This window comes from Schistocerca americana, chromosome 3, assembly GCF_021461395.2.
Source record: "Schistocerca americana isolate TAMUIC-IGC-003095 chromosome 3, iqSchAmer2.1, whole genome shotgun sequence".
Taxonomy (NCBI): domain Eukaryota; kingdom Metazoa; phylum Arthropoda; class Insecta; order Orthoptera; family Acrididae; genus Schistocerca; species Schistocerca americana.
In genome coordinates, this window is record NC_060121.1 from 645,770,652 (window position 1) to 645,797,784 (window position 27,133).

General features: G+C 42.0%; 1 protein-coding gene across 5 annotated transcripts in view; it reads left to right on the forward strand.

The window, feature by feature from the left end:
* LOC124605465 (protein pigeon) overlaps positions 1–27,133 on the forward strand; it is a 498,287-nt gene that overhangs the window by 87,296 nt on the left and 383,858 nt on the right. For all 5 annotated transcript variants that reach the window (XM_047137163.1, XM_047137164.1, XM_047137161.1 and 2 more), the window contains exon 3: positions 13,795–13,864. In XM_047137163.1, the coding sequence (XP_046993119.1) occupies positions 13,795–13,864 (70 nt within the window). The remainder of the gene's footprint in view (positions 1–13,794; positions 13,865–27,133) is intronic.

The following is a 27,133-nucleotide window of genomic DNA, read 5'->3' on the forward strand; positions in this document are numbered from 1 at the left end:
GGATGACACATGATGAAGCGTACCACATCATCACTTGTTGGTGATCAGACACCAGCAGTCTCTAAGCATTCCAAGTCTCAGTACAATGCAAGAAAGTATGACCCTAATCATTCCCCTCCCTGGCCACACCATGGGCGGAATGCCAGGCTAAACCTTATTCACCCCGGTACCTTGTATGTATGAGAACTGATGGGGACTCTTTTGTTTCGATGAAGCCACAGCTTTTGTAGAGCATTTAGAGGATAAGTTTGGGGAGGGGGAGGGCTTGTCCAAAATGCGCTCTGGGTCAGTGTTGATAAAAACAGCACCCTCTGCCCAGTCACAGGCTTTACTCGCTTGTAACATGTTGTGCGATGTTTCTGTTACCATCACGCCACATAAGAACTTAAATATGGTCCAGGGTATTGTATTCCAGAGGGACCTTCTTTTGCAGTCTGATGACGAGCTGTGTGCCAGTTCAGAGTGGCGAGGTGTTAATTTCATGCGGCGCGTCTACCGGGGTCCGAGGGATAATCAGGATGCCACCGGTGCCTTCATCTTGGCCTTTGTGGGTGACACCTTACTCGAGAAGCTCAAGGTGATGGTCTACCACTGTGATGTCAGACCATATATCCCTCCTCCAATGTGGTGCTTTAAGTGCTGGAAGTTCAGCTATATTTCTTCCCCCTGTACTTCCATCATCACATGTCAAGATTGTGGACGTCCATCAAATCCCAATACTCCATGTGCCACCTCACACAAGCGTCAACTGCAGAGAGTATCATTCACCTTGCTCACCAGACTGCAGGATTTTAAAGAAAGAGAGGAAAATCATGGAATACAAGACTGGACCGAATGACCTACACTGAGGCTAAGAGAAAATATGAGTGCCTACATCCTGTGGCTATGACCTCCTCCTAATACGCCACCACTACAAGAACAGTTGTAGCCCCATCAGTTCCGTGAATTCCAGTTGGCCCTCAGAGCCAGAAGGCTACACCTGCCTCCTTGATGGTGGGGGCAATTCCCCCCACCCCCTCCCCTCCCTGTTGCTCCTGGACCACCTACCTTGGGAGCACTGTCCTCCCAACCATTGGGGACATCAGTCCCAACTTCCCATCCAGAGAAGCGTAAGTCTTCTATGGCTGCTCTCGCCAGGAAGGGATCCCTTGGGTCACTCCCTTCCCAGGTCTCTGCTAGTGGGAAACATGACGCCCGCCAGTGACTGAAGTGCCCAAAAGCAGGCCCATAACCCCTTGTGGGGTGGCACCATGCTTACTGGCCGAGGCAGAGATGTTGACACTTTACTGTCTCAGTTAGACCTCTGCCTCCTAAATACTGGAGACACCACACATTTCAGTGGTGCTCATGGTAGTTACTTGGCCATTGATTTACCATATGCAGTCCAGGACTTCTCTCATCCATCCACTGGAGAGCACATGACGACCTGTGTGGTAGCGACCACTTCCCCATCGTCCTGTCACTGCCCAAGCATCATGTCCATGGATGCTTGCTCAGATGGACTTTAATCAATGCTGACTGGGAAACTTTCACCTCTGTGGTCACGGTTGACTCTCCCCCATTTGGTAACTTCGATGTGATAGTTGAGCAGGTGATTACAACAGTCGTTAATGCGGCGGAAAATGTGATCCCTCACTCTTTAGGGTGCCCCCAGTGAAAGGTGGTCCCTTGGTGGTCGCCAGATGTTGCTGAGGCAATTAAAGAGTGTCGGCAAGCTCTACAGTGCCATAAGTGGCACCCTTCCCTGGAGCATCTCATACCCTTTAAGCAGCTCCATGCCCGTGTTTGCCAGCTTATCAAAAGAGTGAAGCAGGAGTGTTGGGAGAGGTACATCTCAACTCAACCATTGGATGCCATATGTCACTTTCCCAAGTCTGGACGAAGATCAGACGTCTCTTTGGGTACCAGACCCCAACGGGTGTCCCTGGCATTAACATCAATGGCGTCTTGTCTACCGACGCTCACACGATTGCTGAGCACTATGCTCAAGCCTTCTTGTCAGAGAACTACCCCCCAGCCTTTTGTACCCTCAAATGGCAGATGGAAAGGAAAGTCCTCTCGTTCACTACATGCCACATTGAACCCTGTAACGCCCCATTTACAGATTGGGAGCTCCTCAGTGCCCTTGCACATTGCCCCGACACAGCTCCTGGGCCAGGTCAGATCCACTCAGATGATTAAACATCTGTCATCTGACTACAAGCGACATCTCCTCGTCGTCTTCAACCGGATCTGGTGCAATGACGTTGTTCCATGACAGTGGCGGGAGAGCACCTTCATGCCGGCGTTTAAACCCGGTAAAAACCCACTTGATGTGGTTAGCTATTGGCCCATCAGCCTCACCAACATTCTTTGTAAGCTGCTGGAATGTACGGTGTGTCGGCAGTTGGGTTTGTTCCTGGAGTCACGTGGCGTACTAGCTCCAGGGCAGCTTCCGCCTGGGTCGCTCTACCACTAATAATCTTGTGTCCCTCATGTCTGCCATCCGAACAGCCTTTTCCAGATGCCCACACCTGGTTGCCATCTTTTTTTATTTATGAAAGACATACGACATGACCTAGCGACCTCATGTCTTTGCTTCATTATACGAGTGGGGTCTCTGAGGCCTGCTCACAATTTTTATCCAAAATTTCCTGTTGCTTCATACTTTCCGTGTCCAAATTGGTGCCTCCCATAGTTCGCCCCATATCCAGAAGAATGGGGTCCCGCAGAGCTCCGTATTGAGTGTATCTCTATTTTTAGTGCCCATTAATGGTCTAGCAGCAGCTGTAGGGCTGTCCATCTCACCGTCTCTGTATGCAGACGACTTCTGCATTTTGTACTGCTCCACCAGTACTGGTGCTGCTGAGCAACGCCTACAGGGAGCCATCCACAAGGTGCAGTCATAGGGTCTAGCCCATGGGTTCCAGTTTTCGGCCACAACGTCATGTGTTATGCACTTCTGTCAGCATCGTACCGTTCATCCGGAACCAGAACTTTACCTTAATGATGATCCATTCACTGTAGTGGAGACATATTGATTCTTAGGACTGGTTTTCGATGCCTGATTGACTTGGCTTCCTCACCTTCGTCAGCTTAAGCGGAAGTACTGGCAGCACCTCAATGCCCTCCACTGCCTGAGCAACACCAACTGGGTTGCAGATCACTCAACACTGCTGCAGCTCTACAGAGCCCTTCTTCAATCTTGCCATGACTATGGGATACTGGTTTGCGGTTTGGCGGCATCCTCAGCATTGCGTTTACTCGACTCGGTGCACCACTGAGGCATTCGCCTAGCGACAGGAGCTTTTAGGACAAGTCCGGTGACGAGTGTCCTGGTGTCAGCTGGAGTTCCTCCATTGCAGGTTAGGCATGTGCAATTGCTCTCCAGTTAGGTTGGACATGTTCGTAGTTCTCCTGTGCATCAGAATTAGCGTCTCCTTTTCCCGCCCACGGCGGTTCATCTCCCTCATCGGCGTCCTAGGTCAGGGCTTACAATTGCAGTTCGTCTGCGATCCCTTCTCTCCAAACTGGAGTCCTTGCCTTTACCACATGTTCTAGAGGTTCATTCATGAACACCCCTATGGTGTACACCTAGGCCACGGCTTCGCCTGGACCTTTCATGTGGGCCTAAGGACTCAGTTAACCCTGCGACTTTTCGCTGTCACTTCCTCTCGATTCTCGACATGTACCAGGGCCATGAAGTGATGTACACTGATGGCTCGATGGCTGATGGTCACGTTGGCTTTGCCTATGTTTATGGAGGACGTATAGAACAGCACTGCTTGCCAGATGGCTGCTGTGTTTTCACTGCAGAGCTGGCGGCCATATCTCATGCTATTGAGCACATCCACTCATGCCCAGGTGAGTCATTTCTCCTGTGTACTGCCCCCTTGAGCAGCCTACAAGCTATTGACTAGTGCTACCCTCATCATCCTTTGGTAATGACCATCCAGGAGTCCATCTATGCCCTGGAACAGTCCAGCGTTCAGTGGTGTTTGTCTGGACCCCAGGTCATGTCGGAATCCCATGCAACAAACTTGCAGAAGGCTGGCCAAACAGGCTATGCAGAAACTGCTTATGGAGATCGGCTTCTCTGCAACTGACCTGCATTCAGTATTACGCCGCAAGGTTTTGTGGCTTTGGGAGATGGAATGGCATAACCTCAATACGCACAATATGCTGGGTGCCATTAAGCAAACCACGAATGTGTGGAAGACCTCTGTGCGTGCCTCTCGCAGAGACTCTGTGGTTCTCTGTCGGCTCCGCATTGGCCATACGCGGCTGGCACATGGTTGCCTCCTGCATCGCGAGGACCCACCTCGGTGTTGCTGTGGCTCACAAATGATGGTCGTCCATCTCTTACTGGACTGGCCACTTTTAGCCGCTCTTCAGCGGACTTTTAACTTTCCCAGCACCCTACCTTTGGTGTTAAGCGACAGTGCCTCAACAGAAGCTTTAGTTTTACATTTTATTCATGAGGGTGAGTTTTATCATTTGCTCTAAGTTTTAGCACATGTCCTTTGTCCCTGTGTGTCCACCAACCTAGTGCTTTCAGTGTGGGGGTTTTAATGTGTTGCAGAGTGGCTGGCTTTTCCTTTTTATCCTCATGGTCATCCAGCCATGGTAACCTGCTTTCTTGTTTTAACCTCTTCTACCTGTTTCTTGCATCTTTGTGGTTTTATTGTCCCCTTTTGTCCATTTAAGAGTTTGTTGCTCTTCAGTCATTGTTGTGGTTTCTCCTTTCATTCTGTTTTGTATTGTCTCATTGCCTTATTCTCACCCCTGTGGCATTGTTTCCTTCGGAACAAGGGAACGATGACCTCATAGTTGGTCCCTTCCCCCCTCTTTTAAACCAACAATTGGTTCACCATTTGGTGATGCCATTACAGATCAATTAGTCCATAGTATTGATAGGTGTTTTGCTGTAGTATTACCTCTGGCTACATGTCTTCTGCCAGAAATCCAGTGAACTTCATCATTTCAAAGTCAGTACCTGAGCTGTTATCTTTAAGGAAAGACTGTTGACAAACTTGCATGTTCTGTAAGGAAGAATTGATACCTAATTCATTCTTCCTGCAAAAGTCATTAAAGCTGAGTCAATGGCTAACCCTTCAAAAGAGACAGTTAAAATTGCATCTTATTTGTGCAGAATTAGTAAATATAGCCAAATTCTTTCACTTATGAGTTTGAGCCTGGTATTGTAATTCATGAAGTTGTTCTTGGTACACTAAATTTTAAGGTAAATGCTTTCCAGTTGCTTGGTAACAATGGTCTCGATATAACTACACCTGTATTCAAGAAGCCATTTTATTGTGTGTGGCAGAAGCTACTATTGGCACTATGTTTTCCTGTTCCATTTGTAGATGGCACATGAGCAGGATGATTGTTGATAAACCTCCGTATTAGTTCCAGTGTCTCTGATTTTCTCTTCATGATGATTTTGCGATACATTTTTTTGAGGAGGTAATCTGTTGGCCAATGGTTCTTGGAACATACACTCTCTAAATTTCAACAGTAAACCTCTGTGTAATGCACAATACATCTTTTGCAGTAGCTGCTACTAGAGTTTATTGAGCATCTTCATAATGCTCTCGCACCAAGTAAATGATCCCGAGATGAAATGTGCCTCTCTTCTGAAACAGTAGGGAACTAGGTTGGTAAGTGGTAAGGTGAAAATCAAATAAATTGATACAGCTTCAATTTGGTGATTTAGCAATTAGATTAAACATAAAAAACAACAAGTAATTTTAGCTCTTTAAATGTTCCAGGCAGACACTTTAGAAAAGCAATTTACACCCTAATAACTTTTTCACTCTGGTAAACACTCAGAATAATGAGGGAACAATCAATAAAAAATGAAAAACAAATGAAACTACACTGACAAATAAATAAATAAATAAAAATCGCAACACCAAGAAGGAGCTGATGTTAGTGAAGAAGCTTTCAAGGCAACAAAGATGCTATTATCAGCACCTCACTGAGTTTGAACAGGATCATGTAATAGGGCTACAAGAAACTGCATGTTCATTCTGCAATACTACAGGGAGGCTTGGCAGGAACATGGCCTCTGTATGCCATTGCTGGCAGTGGTGATCAGGAGACTGTATGGTCGCAAGAAAATCGCTCTCTGGACGGTCATGAGGCTTACCAGAGGTAAGACTATTGTGTTCGGCATATGGCTCTGTCTCATTGTACTGCATCTGCAGCAGCAATTTGAGTAGCAGTTGGTACTACAGTGACACAACAAACTGCTGCAAATCGGTTAAGGACAACTCTGAGCCAGATGTCCCATAGCCTGCATTCCAGTGACCCCAAACCAATGACATATGTGGCTTCAGTGGTGTCAAGCAATAACTCATTGGAGGGTGGTATGGAGGTCTGTTGTGTTTTCTGATGAAAGGTGGTTCTGCCTCAGTGCCAGTGATGGCCTTGGAGTTATGATCTAGGGTGCAATTTTGTATGACAGCAGGAGCACTCTCATGGTTTTCCTAAACACCCTGACTGCAAATTTGTACATCGGTTTAGTGATTTGACCTCTTACATTGCTAGTCATGCACTGCAGACAGTGTTCTCCTACATACCACTGTCATATCCCAACATCTGCTACAGAGTGTCTACACATTCCCTTGACATGCTCAGTCACTAGATCTGTCTCCAATCGAGCACATATGAGACATGATCAGATGACAACTCCAGTGTCATCCATAAACAATATTAACTGTCCGTATATTGACTGACCAAATGCAACAGCCACAGAACTCCATCCCACAAACTGGCATCCTGCACCTGTATAATATAATGCATGCACATCTGCATGCTTGCATTAAACAGTCTATCAGTTACACTGATTATTAATGTACCAGCATTTCACATATGCAGTGGCTTATCCTGCACTTACATTACCCTGTGATCTTGCTATGTTAATTAGTAAAATATGTTACCTAGACAAATTCATTACTCTACATTAATTATTTTTTGGAAAATTCAGGATGGGATGTAACAGTATTATGAGAAGGAAAGTTGCTACTCACCATATAGTGGAGATGCTGAGTCACAGATAGGCACAACAAAAAGACTCTCACAATTAAAGCTATCAGCCATTAAGGCCTTCGTCAACAATACACACACACATACGCACGCGCGTGCACAGATTAATCTGCAGCACCTCCAGCCTCCGTCTTGCTGCCATCATTGGCTTAGAGGTCTTTGGTAACCCTGACTGTGACCTGCGAGAACCCTAAAAACAATTTCAGGTCTTGCTCTCGCATCGCCTCTCCAACCTCCACCACCAGGGTTTGTGCTTCTGGTACAACCTTTTGGTTGATCACTCTCCAGTCTTGTATCAAGACTTTGGGTTCCAAACCCCCATTTTCCCGAGCAGAGTCTTAGGGGAGACATCCTTAATGATCTTAGGTACCCATAGTGATACCTTTGTGGTCCCATATTGATACCTTTGCAATCTTAAGAAGCTCTGCTGCCATCTTGGCCAGGAGCTTCGCATCTTCCCATGGGAATATCATGAGCACCTTGTCCTTAAGCCATTCCACCATGTACACCCCTTCACAGACAAAAATGAGGGCACCACGATCCAGATAGACCCTCTTGAAGTTGGGTCCTAGACCAGTGTCCCCCCCACCCCCACCCCCACCCCAAATCTTTTCAAGGAGGACCATCTGTACAAGTTCCTCCTGCTGCGAAGTGATGGCCACCAGTGGATAGCCTTCCTGGATAACTGCCATCTTAAAAAAGTACTATAGGTCTGTTTCCCTATTTCTTGCTTCAGTTTTTTCTGGGCTCACGTATCCATGGAGGAGGGAGTCTTAGATTCCTCCCTTATCCTATCGCTACCAGTCTTCGATGTTGTGGGGGTTTGCGTATTCCATTCAACCTGAGACAGTTTTTCTTGGGGATCTTAGATTCAAGCCCCTTTAATTCCCTCCACTTGTCTTTAGGAAGCCATTCTTTCCCTTCCTTTTTCCCTGTTCCCTGAGTAGTTTCCTCCTCTGGGCCCCAGACAATTCTTTAATCTTCATCTGGTCCATCTTCTCGGTTACAGTTCCCACTTCTGGCTCAGGTCTAGACCCTGATTCAGTAGTGGGAATGCCTTCTATCGGTCCTGACACCAATGTTTGCATGTCTGAGGTCTCAGTTTGCCCCTCAGTTTGTTTTAATTTATTTTCTTTAGTCATTTCAATGCTGGTGCCATGAGATTTTGGGATCTACCTGGTCCACACCACGAATACCCCGACCGGTGTAAGGCTACTTACTCAGGGAGGTTCTCCGGTATGCCTGAGGCTCCGTTTGCGACATATATTCCCACGTGCCACACACCCCTTGGCATGGATCGCATCACACCTTGGGTTGGAAAAGGGAATTCAGTAAGGCCTAAGAGTGGATAGGGAAGATGGGACATTGTGGGACACTCTTAGTCTGATCCATCAGCTGAGGCCTTTCTGGCAGTAGGTCCTTCTACCTTTGGCACAGCCCTCAGATTCATGCGGATACGCAAGCCTCTCCACCAGCACGGATAGTGCTTTGTCAAGGTGATGTCCCCAGAGAGGAGGTTAAAGTTAGTATTGGATCCATTTTAACACAGCATTTTGATGTTAGGAGGATCACAGCAAAAATTGTGCCAAAGTTACTAACAGCTCAGCAGAAGCAACTTCATTTGGAGATGGCACAGGACATGATGGATACTGTGAAGAGTAGTCCAAATTTCTTAACACTGTGATCACTGGTAATAAGTTCTGGGTTTATGGGTGTGGCCCAGAAACAAAGTTCCAGCCATTGGAATGGAAACATCCATAATCCCAGAGATCCAAAATAGTAATGGAGGTCCGCAGCAATGTGAAAGATTTTTTTTTTTTAATGGCATGGTCCATCACGAGTATGCCCCAGAAGGTATTAATGTCAATAAGAAGTACTACCTAGCTGTTCTGCATTACCTTTGTGAACCAGTGAGGCATGAATAGCAGACTTGCGGCAGCAGACTGTTGGCACATTCGCCATGATTATGCACTCACTAATCATTCTCGATTAATTCAGAGTTTTCTGGTGAAACAGAATATGACTGTGTTTTTTCAGCCTCCCTGTTCCCCAGACCTAGCACTGAGTGGCTTCTGATTTTTCCCTAAACTGAAAAAGATCCTGAAAGGGATCAGATTTCGGAACAGGGAAGACATTATACTGAATTCGGCAGAGCAGCTGCGCACCGTGCTAAAAAAGGATTTTCAATGATGCTTTCAGCAGCAGCAGCAGCAGCATTGGGAGAGGTGTGTAGAAGCTGAAAGGGACTACTTTGAAGGTGACTAGTGCCAAACAATACTCAAGCTAGGTTTCTCATTGTACCAAGTAGCTGCAGGAACATTTCCTTCCTAAGCTGCAGTAGGACTTCTATTTATTAGATATACAGCAGAACCAACAGCTTCTGATCAGAGTGTCTTACGTAATTTGCATTGATGTATCAAACAGTGAGCCTTCTCAGTAAGAGTTCTGTTCATTTGCTCTGAGACACCATTTTTTGTGAGGGGTGCATCTGATTCTAAACTCAAACTGTGTTCCTTGTTTTTCAAAAAATTGCTTCCACTCATTGAATGTAAATTCACGATTATTGTCATGCCACAATCTACTGATCTTCAAGTTGAAATGAGCTGTAGCCATGGCATGAAACATTTTCAGATAGCGAGCTACCGCCGACTTCAGTTCCAGTGCATAGGCCATTGTGAAATATGTAAAGTCGCTTATGGTTGGTTGGTTGGTTTGGGGAAGGAGACCAGACAACGTGGTCATCGGTCTCATCGGATTAGGGAAGGAGGGGGAAGGGAGTCGGCCGTGCCCTTTCAGAGGAACCATCCCGGCATTTGCCTGGAGTGATTTAGGGAAATCATGGAAAACCTAAATCAGGATGGCCGGACGCGGGATTGAACCGTCGTCCTTCCAAATGCGAGTCCAGTGTCTAACCACTGCACCACCTCGCTCGGTAAAGTCGCTTATGAACATGAGCACATATGTCTTACCATCGAATGATTCTCGTGAGATTGGTCCACACAGGTCACTGTGGATCAACTCAAAGAGATCTGTTAGCATGTTTCCTTGTATGATTGTATGGTAGCTGTGATTGTTTTTGTTCAACACAATCTAACCATTGTTCCATGGAGACTGTTCAAGTGTCCAGTTCCATATCATCAACTTGTGACTGAAGGCATTTAATGTTATCATAACTAAAATGGCCTAATCTGTGGTGCTACAGTTTCACATCAGTTTAAGTCGAAGCTGCTGACAAAGCTTTATGTTGCAAAAAATTTAAAACATATAGCTGAGATTCATTTCTATTTGCAATGGCAATTATTTCTTTTCCCTTTTTAATTAAACATTAAGCTTTTTTAAATTTGGTAATAAAACCAATTTTCTAATTGGCAGCATATTATAATTAAGATCAGGTACAGATGAAACATCTTTGATTGTTATCCGAATTTCCTTTCCTCTTATAAGACTATGACTTTAATTTCTCATTTTACTTTAGCCTCAAGAAAATTGCCTGTCTTAGCTACTTTAACTTTAATTCGTTGTTCCAGTTTCTTTAAATGAGTGGGAGGTGTTTTATTGTTGTAGTGGCTACTTTTGCCACTGAATGTATCAGGATGACCAAGTGTAGCGGGAAGAGGTAGTGAGCCAAAAAGTTGCCCGCCGCTGGCTGGCTATGGACCCCGCTTCAGCCTCAGAGAGTCAAACCAGCGACCCGCTGTGGACTGGAACGCTGGCGCCCCATCTGCTGCTGCGTGTAGCTGGTAGTGTGACATGCCCTGCCATCCAGGAGAGCTGCCACACTTGAATGAATCTCGTTAGAAACCTATTTATACGCGACTGTGCGCCTCTGTTTTGCCATACACGTCACTTTGTGTCACGTACTCATAACATGCTAGGTTGGCCAGTGGGCCCCTTCTGCCTGTGATTTGTGACATGCAAAACCACTATGTATACTCTTTCAGCAATTTGACGGCCCTGTGGTCTCTATTCTACTTCACAATTGTTGGTATGCGTAACTCACTGCAATCCGGCTCGCACCTGGCTGTAACTTGTGCTCAGAATATTGCACGAAACTAACTTTTCCTATCCTAGAGTGTGGTGCCGCTACACTGTTAATCAAATGTTCCATTGCTCCAGAGTCCAAGAACCAGTTTATGTTCTTGACTGATTGACTATCACTTGATGCTGCAAAACAAATACCATTTTTCTCTTTAACTTAGCCACAACCACTGAACTGCTGGTCCCTGAGTTCTGGTTTGATAACTTAACCCTGCAGTTAGCCCTTTTGCGACCAGGCTTTCCACAGCAATGATGAGTAAAGTTGAATGAGTTCCCTATTTCTTGTTTTACTGGCACCTGACAAATTTTTTCTGATACCATTGAGTCTGAAAAGCCATCAGTGGTGGTGGTGTGTCTTCATTTTTGTTTTTCCTGATGACTACCTCCCACTTTGACTCTTAATCCAGTAGCCTGTTTTTCATGAAGCTCAGCATAAATCTTTCATTGAGAGCATTTTGACTGCAGTGACCTCTAAATTGTATTCTGCAGGTATTGTTAAAAGTAGATGGCATACAATGTCTCTTTCTTTGACAGTAGCTCCAGTCATATGTAAATCTCAAATAAGTTTGTCAGAGTTAAGATAGTGATTAATTAGCACATCATTTGAAGCATTAGATTTCATAGTTAACAACTGTTTTCTCAACAGAAGTTGACTTGCAATTCCTTTTCTTTCAAACACGTCGCACAGAGATGTGCATAAATCGAAAGAGAGTGCCTTATATTTCCCATATTCCAAGTTACTATTGTCTATGCATTGAATAAGATGAGGATTAAATTTCTGATATTGTTTAGTCAGTTCAGTCAGTTGTGTTTCCTTTGCGACACACTGTGTGTCCACCTCTCCTTCAGCAAAATCCACCTTTGTGAGATAATTCACTTGCACAAATGGTAAAAGTTCCATTCCTCGAGAAGAGTTTCAATTCTGAATTTTCAGTTGCTGACATTTGTTCCATCAAATAAAGGAATACGATATTTTGCCACTTCAGTTGCCATATCAAAAATGAATGTCCACTCATGACAAGGTATTTCATTACAAATTCTATTTTAAAACAAACATGGGCCCTTAACCTGATAAATTTTCAATTTCTCACCCTTAAGTAACACTCATAAAATATTAAATATTATTATCAGTTGGTTTTATTAAAATTAACTGAAGACAACTGAGCACAGAGTAATGACAGCAGCAAATACCTGTTTTATCTTTGGAGTTATTTTACATAAATCACACCTATTATCATTGAAATTGGACTCTCAGAGTCACTGAATTCTTCACAGAAGTAAATATGCTTCCTGCCAATATATGTGTCAAACCTACCTTACCATTATATTTTCCAATCTATATGTAGGATTTTGCTGTTTTTTGCTTCTGGTTTCAGCCAACTTTCTGTTCTCAATACAACGTGAGCATTATCACCTTTAACAAGCAGTGCCAATTCTGGGACCTTGCCATGGATGGTCTTGCAGTTTACTAATCACATTACCATCTTCCCCTTTCAACCTGCAAGGATGAATGTTCTATGAGAGAAATGTGGCTGCAAGGATGAATGTTCTATGAGAGAAATGTGGCTGATTTATCTTTGATTTTGGCCAGCAGTTGATTATTGACCCAAAGGAAAAGTTCCTCTAACCTAAAAAGTGTCCATGTGTATGCCACATCTACTCTACTACCTGATTAACAGCTTACTTTGTTTACTGCAAACCTGGCATTCTGAGGGGGACACTACAATTCTCCACCAGATAGCAGAGGTTTAGAGATCTAGACTCATGTAAGCCTATGTAGTATACCTTCAGTGGCTCTAAACCAGATATCCATAATCAACTATGGTAGGATTCTGCAGAGAGTGAGCCATGCCTGCTTCCCGTATTCTTTGTTTTTTGCCATCACAACCTAGCCGACCACCTAAGAGAACTGACGGTGGCTTCAGAATCATGGCAGCAAGTGTTAATGAGCTATGGTTTGCAGCCTGTAATTTATGTTTTCCTCATAATCATTATAGTGTTGTTGTGAAAAGTACTGGCAGCCATTTTGTATCTTTCTAATTTTACAGAATTATTATGTAAGTAAGATTGACTGTACTATTTTTCCTCTTAATTTATGTTGTTTGTTTAGTTTATTTCATCCTCACTGTAAACATTCCTGGATTCAATTTGATTTCGCTATATGAAGGTCTCTTGATTTATCCTTGATTTAATCATTACTATTATTAACAGAGAGCATATTTTCCTCAATGTCTTTAAAGTTCCTATTGTAGTCTAAATAACCCAACATTAAAAAGTAGGAGGAAGACAACTTTGCTTGAAGGAGAGAGATCAGTTTTGGATGTGGCTGTACAGTCTGTAGTGGTTATTGGAATGTGCCAGTTGCAGCTATTTCTAGAATAGAACTGATTTAAATATTCATGTTGTTACTAGCCATATTAGATAAAAGGAGCATTGGTGGAATTATTAACTGTTTGTGTTTGTACAGAATGTAACTTAGAAACAAATGTCGCTATTAATCAGATGCATTCATTTTATGATCATCATCCGTTTTCAAAGAGAAACGCTAATAATTCCTTTTACTTGATAATATGTGTTTGCTCAGTGCTTTTGTATGATTTTATATTGGTGACCGTACTTCATTATTTACTTCTTCAAGTCAAGTCATGTATTTGTATATTTTAATGACTTGGTAAACTGTTGGAAGGCAATATCTTATGAATCTATTTTTGTTTTTGTTTGTTGCAGGTCTTGTACATCATCAACTCTCTTGTCAATGTTGTTCAGGCATCAGTAAATGCATCAGACACATTACTGGGTAAGTGCAGAATCGAAAATACTGAACTTTCCAAAATGTGTTACTTAATTTTTGCAATATTTGCACTTAAGTTGTTTCTCTTTTACATGTTGTTGTTATTGTAGGTAATAAACATTTCTAATTTTTGTTTTCTGCCTGTCTCATTCCAATAATGATTTCTTCTTCAGCACAATTTCTGTACTTTTATTTTATAGTCAGGGAAGAGCCTACCGTTTGTGCTTGTTACATAATTAGTAACGAGTTCCTTGATTGTGTTACTCTTAATCAGTTAGTGTGCTTCTGCAAAAGCTTCTCAGTAGGTTATTTACCATTTATATATAGATGCTCATGTGTATTTTAATGTCCACCTGTTGGTTGGTCATTCTTGAAGTTTAAATCCGCTTCAAGCAGTGAATGCTAAATATTATAATTGCCTCTGATTGACTGTGAAGGCATCGGTTGTAATCTTCTTCACTGAGTTATGCAGTATATGTTGGAACACCGTGGTTGAGTACAGCATTAAATTACTTGAATAAATATGATGCCACTTCTCATAAACTTGTGTCACATATCTTTTCATTTCAGTACAATAATCTTCCTTTAACAAATACTTAATTCTTCAAGATATGTATTGATAATGAATGTGAAAATCAGTGTGACAATTCTGAGTGACATCTCTGAATACTAATTACAATACAGTCTTTATTTGTCTTCCAAAGTGTATGCAGTCATTGTTTTTGTACGGCATTTACTCTGAGATGACCCGCAACTCCGGCATAGGCCAGTGATACACAGAGCATTGATATTATGTCTATGCAGATATTTCCTGTGACTGCTATCCCACCTTGAAGACACATATTGTTCCTGAACAAGGCTCACAACATGAAAGTAAATAATATATTCTCACAGTAGTTCCACTCTCCTATATAATAATATAATTCTATCATTCATGGGTATCATTTGTCGGGAAGGCAACTATAGGGCTACACATCACTCTTTCAGAGTAATACAGTACACCACAGTATTCTGTTGATTGTATGTGACACCAGAATCCAAACACAGATCCCTCCCCTTTGTGGACAGTATGCTACAAATTATACCACCCAAGATTTCTCCCAGACCAATGCACAGATTCAGCTTCTCATTAGCTCACCCCTTTTCTTTGTTCAGTTCACTTCATCATGAGGTACACTAAGGATTTGGAACAAGTTAAATGAATGTGTAAGTGAACTGAAAAGATTTATAACTTTCTCTATTTGTCAGTGTGAGTTGCTGTGAAGAAAAAATTCTACGTTAGCTCTAATGTAACAGTTAGGCACACCAATCTTCTTCCTTTGGTCATGACGAAATGTTATTGTTATTGAAAGCTACATTTTACTCCAGTCAAAGTTACTGTGTTCCTGACCATGTAGTGCAAATTGAATATGTCAGTTTAAACCACTGAAGTTAGATGAATGTGTAGTATGTTATTGGAGTATTGCTGATACATGTATACAAAAATACAAAGGCCCAAAATTTGGTTTTACCCTACATCAAGGTATTAGCTGAGGAAAATAGAGAGTAAGCAATTGATATGGAAGTTATAGCTGAAATAGGGAATTAACTCAAAACCAAAATTAACAAACACATTTTTGAAGGCTTGGACAAGAAATAAAAGGCAACAGGTAAGATTTAAATTCCAAATTGCTGAAAAAGAAAGAAAACAGTTCTCAGAGATAAGTCAACAAGTCAGAGAGCTCATTATACTGTAGTTTACAGTGTAATTGGCACAAGAAATATGATCTCTCCCAACGTGGTTGGTTAGCCTCTGAAGTGTCTTCATTTACTAGCAATTATTGATACTTTTGTGAGCATTCGTGTTATGAGCATGGAACCCCAAGCCACTGCAAGTATTTTTTCCATTCCTATGTTGTAGTTTCCTCCCTGAAAACATTACTTTCCCTCTGACTTACAGTTTATCTTCTTGATTTGGACTTGGCCTCCCTGTGGACTCTAATTTTACTTGCCCTTTTCCCCTTCTCTTCCTATATTTCACTCCTTCCTATTTTGGATAACTATCATACCAGCTCTTAGCAAGGTAGATGTTCCCCTCCTCCTTTTCATTGAAACTTTGCAGTAGCTCAGGCCATAGGGGAAAGTCTCTCAATATGGCACACATCCCATTCGTTCTGCTCTTCTAACCTAAGTCTAAAGTGCCCAAAACTGCAATCGTCATCGGGGAAGGGGGGGCTCTAAAGTACCTGCACCATATTAACCTCCAGACAATTCAGGGATTTCACTATCAGTGCCAGAGCTGTGAACTCACGATTGATAGTTAGGAACATGTATCTGAGATATGGTAACTCTGTGTAGCAGTTTCCATGAGAGTTGTGTTACTGTAGCAGAATGGCACCAATTAGGAGAGCCCTATTTCAGAGCAGGTGACACCAAGATGGACAGATCACATTGTAAAGACTTGAACCTTGTCAAAAAACTCTCAGTAATCCAGTGGGTAAATTCATCAAAAGCTGCCAATATTTTGGTAGGTAACCGCTGTATTTCCAAGGCACTAACTGCATCCTAATTTGCTGGTACTCAACAATATAAAATCACTGTGAGTGAGGCGGCACAGACACAGACTTCCCCTGCCAAAAATAGACCATGTAATTGACACTAATGTCACTGCCAATGATAATAGAGAACAGGAGTTACATTTTCAGTAGAAAAAGAGCAGCAGCCCATACAGAATCCAAACAAATTTTTCCTTCCTTATTTTGTGGTCACCAACTAATTTAATTTCAATGGATTCTGTTGTAACACAGTTGCAATAGTTGGAGCTGTAGACCAAAATTTTCATACTGTTGTACTCCATGTGCCGGCCAGTATCAGAGCAACGTTATGCAGTCACTGAGTTACTGCTGCAACTGTGTGTAACTGTATTGTTTTGTATGACACAGTTTTTAACAGTCCTGACAGTCTGGCTGATGCAAAGCTACAAATATAATGAACCTGATTGACACCTGCCTTACATAGACCTACATTATCCTTCACGGACCGTGAAAGAGCCCTGATCTTCGAGGGACACTAGAAAGCACACTTAATTCAATACATGGCCAATCTTGTTTTTAAATGATACCTGCACAGGAAAGTTTGAATTTGACTAGACTCCCAGGTGTTTACGCATTGATGATTTTTATTATTTCTGTTGAACAAGCAGTTTAATAATTACTTTGGTACAGTGTTGAGGAGGTCCCTCTTTCTTGGCCTCCCTCATAGTGGAGGGAGAGCAAATTATCCTAATATAAAAACCAGAGAAGATACTTCATTTGATGTACAGTTATAGACTCATCTGCCTTACAAATTTCCTGTACAAGTGATATGCATTACCTCCTGCCCTGCCTGACATCCCCATCATCAACATCTTATTGATATTTTGTCTTTCAAAGAGGCTGGAATACTATATGGCATCATCATTAGTGTTTTGTTACCACTCTACATGAGTAGACATTAGTGGCCCCCTCCCCATTTTCATCTGAAACTTTTTGTGTTATCAGTCCTTTCAAGTTGTAAGTAATCACTTCTTACTATGCTCATGTACAGGAAAATGGGATCCCCCTTCGGTTCTGTTCACAGTGCATCCCCTCTTCTTAATAGTAATCAGTTGACTGTGTGGTTTGTAGTCTGAACAACTTAATATGTTGATGATTCGTGTAGCTGTTATAGTTCTTCATATGAGTGTTGTTGATCACCATCTCCAGGTTGCCATAGTATAAATGGACACTCTTTGGTCCATACTCATGGTTTCTATTTAATCACTATCAGAATGTTGTTACATGCTTCTGTCTGCAAGTGCAGAACTGCTCATCTACACCAAGAGCTCTAACAACACTAAGATATACCTAATTTAGTCAAGAAGTACTTTATGGGGCTAGGTTTTGGCATCAAACTAGCTGTGCTATTTCACATGTATATTATCTCCTACTGAAGTGCTAGTTAAAACTCAAAACCCTATGCTACCTGAGTAGTACCTCCAAGAGTGTGGATTGTTCCATGTTTTTATAGCTCTACAAAGTCCTTATCGTATCCTTCTTCAGTTATGGAAGTCTGGCTTACATAGTGGCTGGTCCATCAGTGCTGTGGCTCGGTCCTGATTTACCAATTTTGGATCAATCTTGATTGGTGCTTTTTAGACAAGCCCTGTTGGCAGCCTGTTGACAGAGCCAAGGGTTACTCTTTATGGATCAGACACCAACAGCTTGTACTTAACTGTGTTTTGCATGTCCATCGTCATCTGGAGTATCCAAATCACTGAATTCTTCCCCCAGCTAGAGGATACAAGTGCCACAAAAGTGAACCCAGTCTACCCTTGCCACTCATTGATGCTGACTTCATGTGTGTGGTAATGGTATATTGATGAGATCCTTATAGACTCCAAGACAGAAGAGATAGAGAAGATCCAATGGAGAGCAGCACGCTTCGTTACAGGATCATTTAGTAATTGCGAAAGCGTTACGGAGATGATAGATAAACTCCAGTGGAAGGCTCTGCAGGAGAGACGCTCAGTAGCTCGGTACGGGCTTTTGTTAAAGTTTCGAGAACATACCTTTACTGAAGAGTCAAGCAGTATATTGCTCCCTCCTACGTATATCTCACGAAGAGACCATGAGAATAAAATCAAAGAGATTAGAGCCCACACAGAAGCATACCGACAATCCTTCTTTCCACGAACAATACGAGACTGGAATAGAAGGGAGAACCAATAGAGGTACTCTCCGCCACACACCGTCAGGTGGCTTGCGGAGCATGGATATAGATGTAGATGTAGAACTCAGAAAAGGCTTACTTGAAGTCCAGTTAGCTAAGGAAGCTACCAAGAAAGACACTGGAAATAAAGATGCCAGGACATGACCTGCAGATGACACTATTGTCAACTCATGGAGGTATGTCATGGCCACCATAAATAAATTATGTACTATAAAAAGCATCCATAATTATATGACAGTATTTCTTTTGAGCATCTCAATAAGAATGTACAATTTTCTTACACCCTCGTTTTGGCCTGTGTTCACATCCTTAGAAAAGTTGCTCCCTCACTGCATTTGTGACATCCACATCAGTTGCACATTTCTTGTTAGTGTATCACAGTTTTGTTGCTACATTGTGAACCATGAAAACAAGCTAACTCACTAAATTTATTCTTAGCTGATGACGGCCAAGCAGCAAATCACTGCAGCTGGTAAACCTGCCTGAATCCATATTGATTGTTTTTTTTAAGCTTTTGAACTTCCTGTTCTTTTTATCAAGGTACTTTTTTAATTCATAATGCAATTTAATAGATTTGACCAACTTATCAGCTGGGGGTTGCCAATTGGATGTGGAAGGTGTGGCTCATGTCGTACTGCAAGCCCTGGGGGGGACTCTGCTGCTTACAGACAACATATCTCGACCACCTCACTGTATTTTATTCTCCTTTCACAGCTGTTTTACTGTTACTCATCTTTTACTTGTTTCATCATTTTAAAAGAACCCATTAAGTGTCAGTTTGGCTGATTGCAGTGTTTCTTCTAAGAGGAACCTTACTTGATATAAAACCATAGGATGAAAGTACCAATGACCCTATAGTTTGTTCCCATTATCTGCATCGATCATATCCAGCTCCTTTCCCTGACTTGCTCTCTGCTCTTTCTCTTACTGCTTTCACAAAACAGGCTGGCTCTTCTTCACTTTAGCATCTTTTATTTTATTCATATTCCCTATACTTTTTCCGCTGATCTCATCTTGTAGAAGGTGCAATACCTAGGTCTTCCTTCAGTTTTCGTCATCTGTCCTGGGATTTTTACCTCAAGGTAATTACTTATCAGCCCATGTTTTTTATGTAAATATAAAATTTTTATGTTTGAATTTCATTTATTCATTAGATTGATAGTCATGGTATTGGTGTAAATTGTTTAGATTTGCAAGTTATGTTATTGGCACTTTTGATTTAATACTGAGAGTGTAGACAAAGCACAGAAGTATGTTCATTACACTACATTTAGTATGCCTACTGTTGCCTTCCATCGACTGCTCCAGGTACTTTTTGTTTTGCACATTTTTTTAATGTCCTCACAGTTCTTAAAATAAAATTCTTTTCCATAACCAACACCAGAATTATCTGAAGACAGTTCATAGATATGTTGATATCTGACAAATCATTTACAAACATGCAGCATGCTGTATGTAAAAACTAGGTCTGCAACTTGTCTTACAACTGAAATAAATGGTTGTAGCTCCATCATAAGTTGCAATGAGAAGTACCTATTTTTTATGTCATGATAGTGACCAGTTTCAGACACCAGTGACCATTTTTGAACCATCCATGCTGTAAGTGTGACAAATACAGGCAGTAGCCCATGTACAGAAACTGCCCACACAGTAATCAAAGCAGAACACACCAAACTTAACAACGGCAAAATATTCCATGTAGGATGGACATTAGAATTCTCTAATATCCATCCTATGCAGTGTATTTTCCTTTTGTTAAATTGGCCATATACCGCTTTGATTACTGCAGGGGCACAATCTTTACATGGGTTGTCATCTGTATTTGTGATGCTTACAGCATGGATGGTTTGAAAATGGTTACAGGTGTCCAAAACTAGTCCCCACCATCAAGAAATAAAAAATAGATCCTTCTCAATCAACTTATGACAGAGCTACAACCATTTATTGCAAATCATGTACGTGTGACAAAGAGCAGCAATTCCATTACACTTCCTTGAGGCATGTCTGATGTTACATTCATGTCTCCACCTAGGACAACAAACAGAATCGGCTAATAATCCTCTGCTATCTCCGCTCATATTTTGAATGCATGTGTCTTGTTTAACCACGAAGTCTCTCGTGGCAGATTTGTTGCAGTAAATATTCTTGGTGTAGTTGTCACATTAATTCTCTATGAAAATACAAAAGTCTGACAATATCCACCTGTGTCTTCACCATGAAAGCAACTGACTGTTGAAGAAATAATGGAATCACACAGATGTAACTGATGCAGTATTTCCCATTGTGCCCGGAAGTTAACATTTGCACCAGTGATGACATGTTACTCACAATGTCTTTGTTTCCATCATGATCTATATGTCAGGACATACCTGAGTGCCTGCTTCCACCGCATAGTGATTGTTTGGTTGATTCATGCAGGGAGACAAAACAACAGTGGGATTGGAAGATTAAATGTGGTGTGGTTTCAACTCCCTCATCACATCATCTGCGTTTAGGGACTTCTTTCTCTGTGCCCATTGTGTGTAGATGTTTCCCATGGCAAGTCATGAGTCCTACCATCAATTTATTCTCTCTCCTGTTCAAGCCCAGGATTACAGAACTTCTCTTGAAACATGGTTTTGGCATCATTAGCTTGCCATATTTCTGTTTTTGGATCTTAGTCCAATATTCTGTGTGCTAGCTCCTAACCCAGCTACATAGGTTTGTTCTTGCCATTACCTTAGTGAATGCATGTAGATGCCACAATCCTTGTGGCACCAATGGAAACTCTCCTCCACTCTTACTGCTACAGCAGATATTTCCACTTGGAGTACCATGGCCAGAGAGCACTATAGAGAGATATCACTCTGTAGCCTAGGCTGTACTCCATATACCCTGACCTCAGCACCTCCATCTGTTTTTGATCCTCCAGTAAGCCAGCCATATTAAGAGCCATTCTTCCACTGCTCCCTGCTTCCATTTAATTCCTTGAAAGGTTTATGAAGCAGCTGGAAGTTATTGTATAGTCAGTTGGTATTTCCCTAACCAGTTGTATATTTATACCACATTCAGTATATTAGTGTGGGATTTTGGGTTTCCTAATGGTTTCCAGTTATTTCAAGTTTTTAACCTGTTTGACCCTGCTGCTGCCTCAAGTGTAACTCAAATGTCAAGCATGGTCTCCATCCCAGCAGTTGGTATGCTGCTAATTCTGCCTGTTATGGTTTTCAGATGGAAAACCAGTTCTAAGTAAAGAAGGGAAAGCAAAAAGGTGGAAGGAGTATATAGAGGGTCTATACAAGGGCGATGTACTTAAGGGCAATATTATGGAAATGGAAGAGAACATACCTCCCACAAGTCCAACCCCTCATCCAAGTCGTGGCAGATGAGCAATGGCATTAGGTAGGGGATTGCCTGTAGGAGCAAGGTACAGTGAGGACTGTGTGTGCCTCGGGACACAGTAGCTGTGAAGGTCCTACAGGAACCCTGTAAAGTGGCAGCTAATGAGGCTCTGGTGAAGCTATGATAGGCCCAGCAAGGCAGTAGTGGATTATGATTTCTGCTTTCAAAAATAGAATGGGCCTCAGAAGGGATAGATTTAATTAACGAAGAGTTGGCTATAAACAAGGACTAAGATTTGGAACATTAAATATACAAACATTGACTGGAAAGGTAGAGGAGATGGTAGACATGATGGAAAGAAGGAAGATAGACCTATTGGGGTTAGCTGAAACGAGATGGAAAGGATAAGGAAGGAGAGAACTGAGGAAAGGCTACCAGCTGTACTGGAGTGGAAATCAGGAGGGAAAGAGAAATGGAGTTTGAATAGTAGTAAGAGATGGATTAAAAGAGGAAGTGAAGAGAATAAGTGATAGGATGATGAAGACCAAAATATCACTCAAGGGGATGACCATAGAGGTAATTCAAGTGTATGCGCTGCAGGTGGGTTGCACTTCTGAGGAGAAGCAAGAGTTTGAAGAGGAAATGCAGAAGCAGATGGGAAGGAAGAATATGATAGTAATGGGGGATTTAAACGCACATGTTGGAGGAGAAAGATAAGGCTGTGAAAGTGTGCTTGGACCAGATGGTTGGGGCTGCTGAAATGAGGAAGGTGAAAGGCTATTGGAGTTCTGTCAAAGGAATGGCTTGCTGATTGGGAACTCTTGGTTCAGGAAAAGAGAGAGCCACAAGATTACCTGGTACAGTCAAGACTTAAAGAGAAAGTCAATAGTTGACTACTTCCTGTACGATAGTGAGATGAATAGGAACATCATTGACATTAAGGTAATACCATCAGAGACCTTGGATACCGACCACCATTTGCTGGTAATGAACTTGAGAGGGACTAAGGGTAATAAAGGGACAGAAAACCAAGAAAGACATATAAGGTTACGGAAGTTGAAGCAGGAAGAAAGCAGGCTACAGTACCTACAAGTAGTAAAGAAAAGCATCCCAAAGGATGAACCAAAAATGGTAGAAGAGGAATGGGGTGGATTTAAGGGAACATTAGTAAGTGCGGCAGAAGCAATATGTAGGGGGCAAGCAAAAAAAGAGATGGAAAGAAACACACTGGTGGAATGATAAAACAAAGGATATAGTATAAAAGAAAAATAGAGCCTTTAGCGTATGGTTCCAGAAGGGAACAGTAGAGACAAGAAAAGAGTATCAGGCTAGAAAGAAAGAAGCAAAAAGAGTGGTGGCAGGGGAAAGAAGAAAGTGGATAGAACAGTGGACCAGAATGATGGAGGAGGATAGTGAAGGTTCAAAAAAGGTGTTATGTGGGATGATTAAAAGTAAGAGGAAGAACGGTATGACAGATTATGCTCGAATGGTGAACAAAAGTGAACAAGATGTGGAGAATAAGGAGGAATTCAAGAAAATGTGGAAGGAGTATTTTGAAGTACTCCTGAACCCAAATGGAGACCTGGATGAAGAGGAACAAGCCGAGGAGAAAAAAGAGGAGGAACAGCAAATAGAAAAAGACCTTACATGGGGAGAAGTGGAAGAGGTATTGGGCAAGATGAAGGGAGGGAAGTCACCAGGTCTGGATGAGATATGTGTAGAGATGGTGAGAGCAGCAGGAGAGGTGGGGATACAATGGGTATATTGAGTAATGAAAATTGTGTGGAAACAGAAGATGATCCCAGAAGACTGGAAGAAGGGAATAATTGTCCTGATATTTGAGAAGGGAAATAGAAAAGAGTGCAAGAACTATTGGGGGATAACATTGATGAGTCATTATACAGTGATTTTTGAGAAAATTTTGGACGCGTTAATTCGGGCAAAATTAGAAGGAAGAATGAGAGAAGATCAAGGTCCACGGTGGATCCAATTTTTGCTAGAAGACAACTGCAGGAGCAGCACTATGAACATGGAATAGATCTACTACTGAACTTCCTGGACATTGAAAAAGCATACGATACTGTACGTAGAAGCAAACTGTGGGAAACCCTGGAGAACAGAGGAGTAGCAAAACAGATTATTTGGAGGATAAGGGAAATGTACCATGGAAATGTGAGCTGTGTGAAAGTGGGAAGAGAGAGACCAGCTTGGATTGATCAGAAGAATGGCTTGAGGCAAGGAAGTACACTTTCACCATTACTCTTCATTGTAGTGATGGATGATATTATGAGTACAGTAGCACAAGTAATTGGTGAAAGGAAGATGAAAGCTATGGCATTTGCAGGTGAAAATGGTTCAAATGGCTCTGAGCACTATGGGACTTAACTACTGAGGTCATCAGTCCCCTAGAACTTAGAACTACTTAAACCTAACTAACCTAAGGACATCACACACATCCATGCCCGAGGCAGGATTCGAACCTGCGACCGTAGCGGTCACGCGGTTCCAAACTGACGCGCTTAGAACCGCACGGCCACACCGGCCGGCTTTGCAGGTGATCCGATGATTTGGGGGAATAAGGAGGAGGAAGTATAAGAGCAGTTGGACGTATGGGAATGAAGAGTACAAGAATATGGGATGACATTTAGTATAAGTAAGAGTGAGATGATTATCACAACAAGAAAGAAGGAGAGAGGGCCAACTGGAATAACAAATGGTGAAATGGTGACAGATGATTGAGGAGAGTAGAGAGTTTCAAATACCTAGGAAGCCTGATACAGGAAGATGGAAAAAATGACAGAGAAATAACGAACGAGCGGGGGAGAAAAGCAGAAGCATTTCGGAAGAGTGTCAGAAGCCTGATATGGAGCAAACATGTACCACAAATCAGTAAAACGGTTATATACCCGATCCTGACAAATGCATCAGAAACCTGGGTTATGAAGGGAAGAGAGTAAAGCAAAGTACAAACTAGTCAGATGAAATTCTTGAGAAACAGTATTGGAGTGACAAAGATAGACAGGTTAAGAAATGAGAGGATCAGAGAGTCAATGAAGGTGGAATCATTACAGGAGGAGATAGAGAAATCAAGGCTGAGATGGTATGGACATGTTAAGAGAATATAGGAGAAGAGGATACCCAGGAGGATACACAAGATGAAACTGGAAGGAAAGAGACCAAGAGGATGACCGAGAGACAGATGGCTAAAAGGAGTAGAGGAATGCATCCAGAAGAAAGGAGAAGACTGGACCAAGACGAAGATGGTGGCAAGACAGAAGACAATGGAGAGGCCTATTTTCCATACAGACCCAGCCAGAGGCTGGAAAATGTCGAAGATGATGATGATGGTGAGGATGTAGGTAAAGATGAAATGGGAGATATGATACTGCATAAAGAATTTGACAGAGCACTGAAAGACCTAAGTTGAAACAAGGGCCCGGGAGTAGACAACATTCCAATAGAACTACTGACAGCCTTTGGAGAGCCAGCCCTGACAAAACTCTACCATCTGGTGAGCAAATTGTATGAGACAGGCGAAATACCCTCATACTTTAAGAAGAATATAATAATTCCAATCCTAAAGAAAGCAGGTGTCGACAGGTGTGAAAATTACCGAACTATCAGCTTAATAAGTCACAGATGCAAAATACTGACACGAATTCTTTAGATACTAATTGAAAAACTGGTAGAAACTGACCTTGGGGAAGATCAGTTCAGATTCTATAGAAATGTTGGAACACGTGAGGTAATACTGACCCTACATCTTACCTTAGAAGATAGATTAAGGAAAGATAAACCTATGTTTCTAGCATTTGTAGACTTACAGAAAGCTATTGACAATAGTGACTGGTATACTCTCTTTCAAATTCTGAAGGTGGCAGGGGTCAAATACAGGGAGCAAAAGGCTATGTACAATTTGTATAGAAACCAGATGGCAGTTATGAGAGCTGAGGGCCATGAAAGGGAAGCAGTGGTTGGGAAGGGAGTGAGACAGGGTTGTAGCCTATCCCTAATGCTATTCAATCTGTATAATGAGCAAGCAGTAAAGGAAACAAAAGAAAAATTTGGAGTAGGAATTAATATCCATGGTGAAGAAATAAAAACCTTGTGGTTTGCCGATGACATCATAATTCGATCAGAGACAGCAAAGGACCTGGAAGAGCAGCTGAATCGAATGGACAGTATCTTGAAAGGAGGATATAAGATGAACATCAACAAAAGCAAAACGAGGATAATGGAATGTAGTCGAATTAAATCAGGTGATGCTGAGGGAATTAGATTAGGAAATGAGACATTTAAAGTAGTAGATGAGTTTTGCTATTTAGGGAACAAAATAACTGATGATGACCGAAGTAGGGAGGATATAAAATGTAGACTGGCAATGGCAAGAAAAGTGTTTCTGAAGAAAAAAAATTTGTTAACATCGAGCATAGATTTAAGTGAAAGGGAGTCTTTTCTGAAAGTATTATTATGGAGTGTAGCCATGTGTGGATGTGAAACATGGACAAAAAATCGTTTAGACAAGAAGAGAATATAAGCTTTCAAAATATGATGCTCCAGAAAAATACTGAAGATTAGATGGGTAGATTATGTAACTAATGAGGAGGTACTGAATAGAATTTGGGAGAAGAGGAATATGTGGCACAACTTGACCAGAAGAAGGGATCGGTTGGTAGGACATGTTCTGAGTCATCCAACGATCACCAATTTAGTATGGGAGGGCAGTGTGGAGGGTAAAAATCACAGATGGGGACCAAGAGATGAATACACTAAACAGATTCAGAAGGATGTAGGGTGCAGTAGTTATTCAGAGATGAAGAAGCCTGCACAAGATAGAGCAGCATGGAGAGCTGCATCAAACCAGTCTCTGGACTGAAGACCACAACAACAACAACAACAACAACATGGCTAAGCAGGCCAGTCTGTGATCTTACCAATCTCCTTAGCTGGTAGCTTCTGTTGTACTTTATTCCACCATACTGGAGCCCCATAACTTATCTTATTACTGTGGTGTATATCTAGTCCAAGGTAGTTGCACATTTAGGATTATGCTTAGATAGTTCACTGTTCCCTCTACTCATAGAGGTTTCTTAAAGAGCTTGAGATTTCAGTGTATTTTCCGGATATGCTTCCTTACAAATGGTACTACAACAGTAATCTTGGGACTGATCCTTAGATCCTGTTTTCTGCACCAGTTCTGCACTGTGCTCAACATTGTACCTTTGT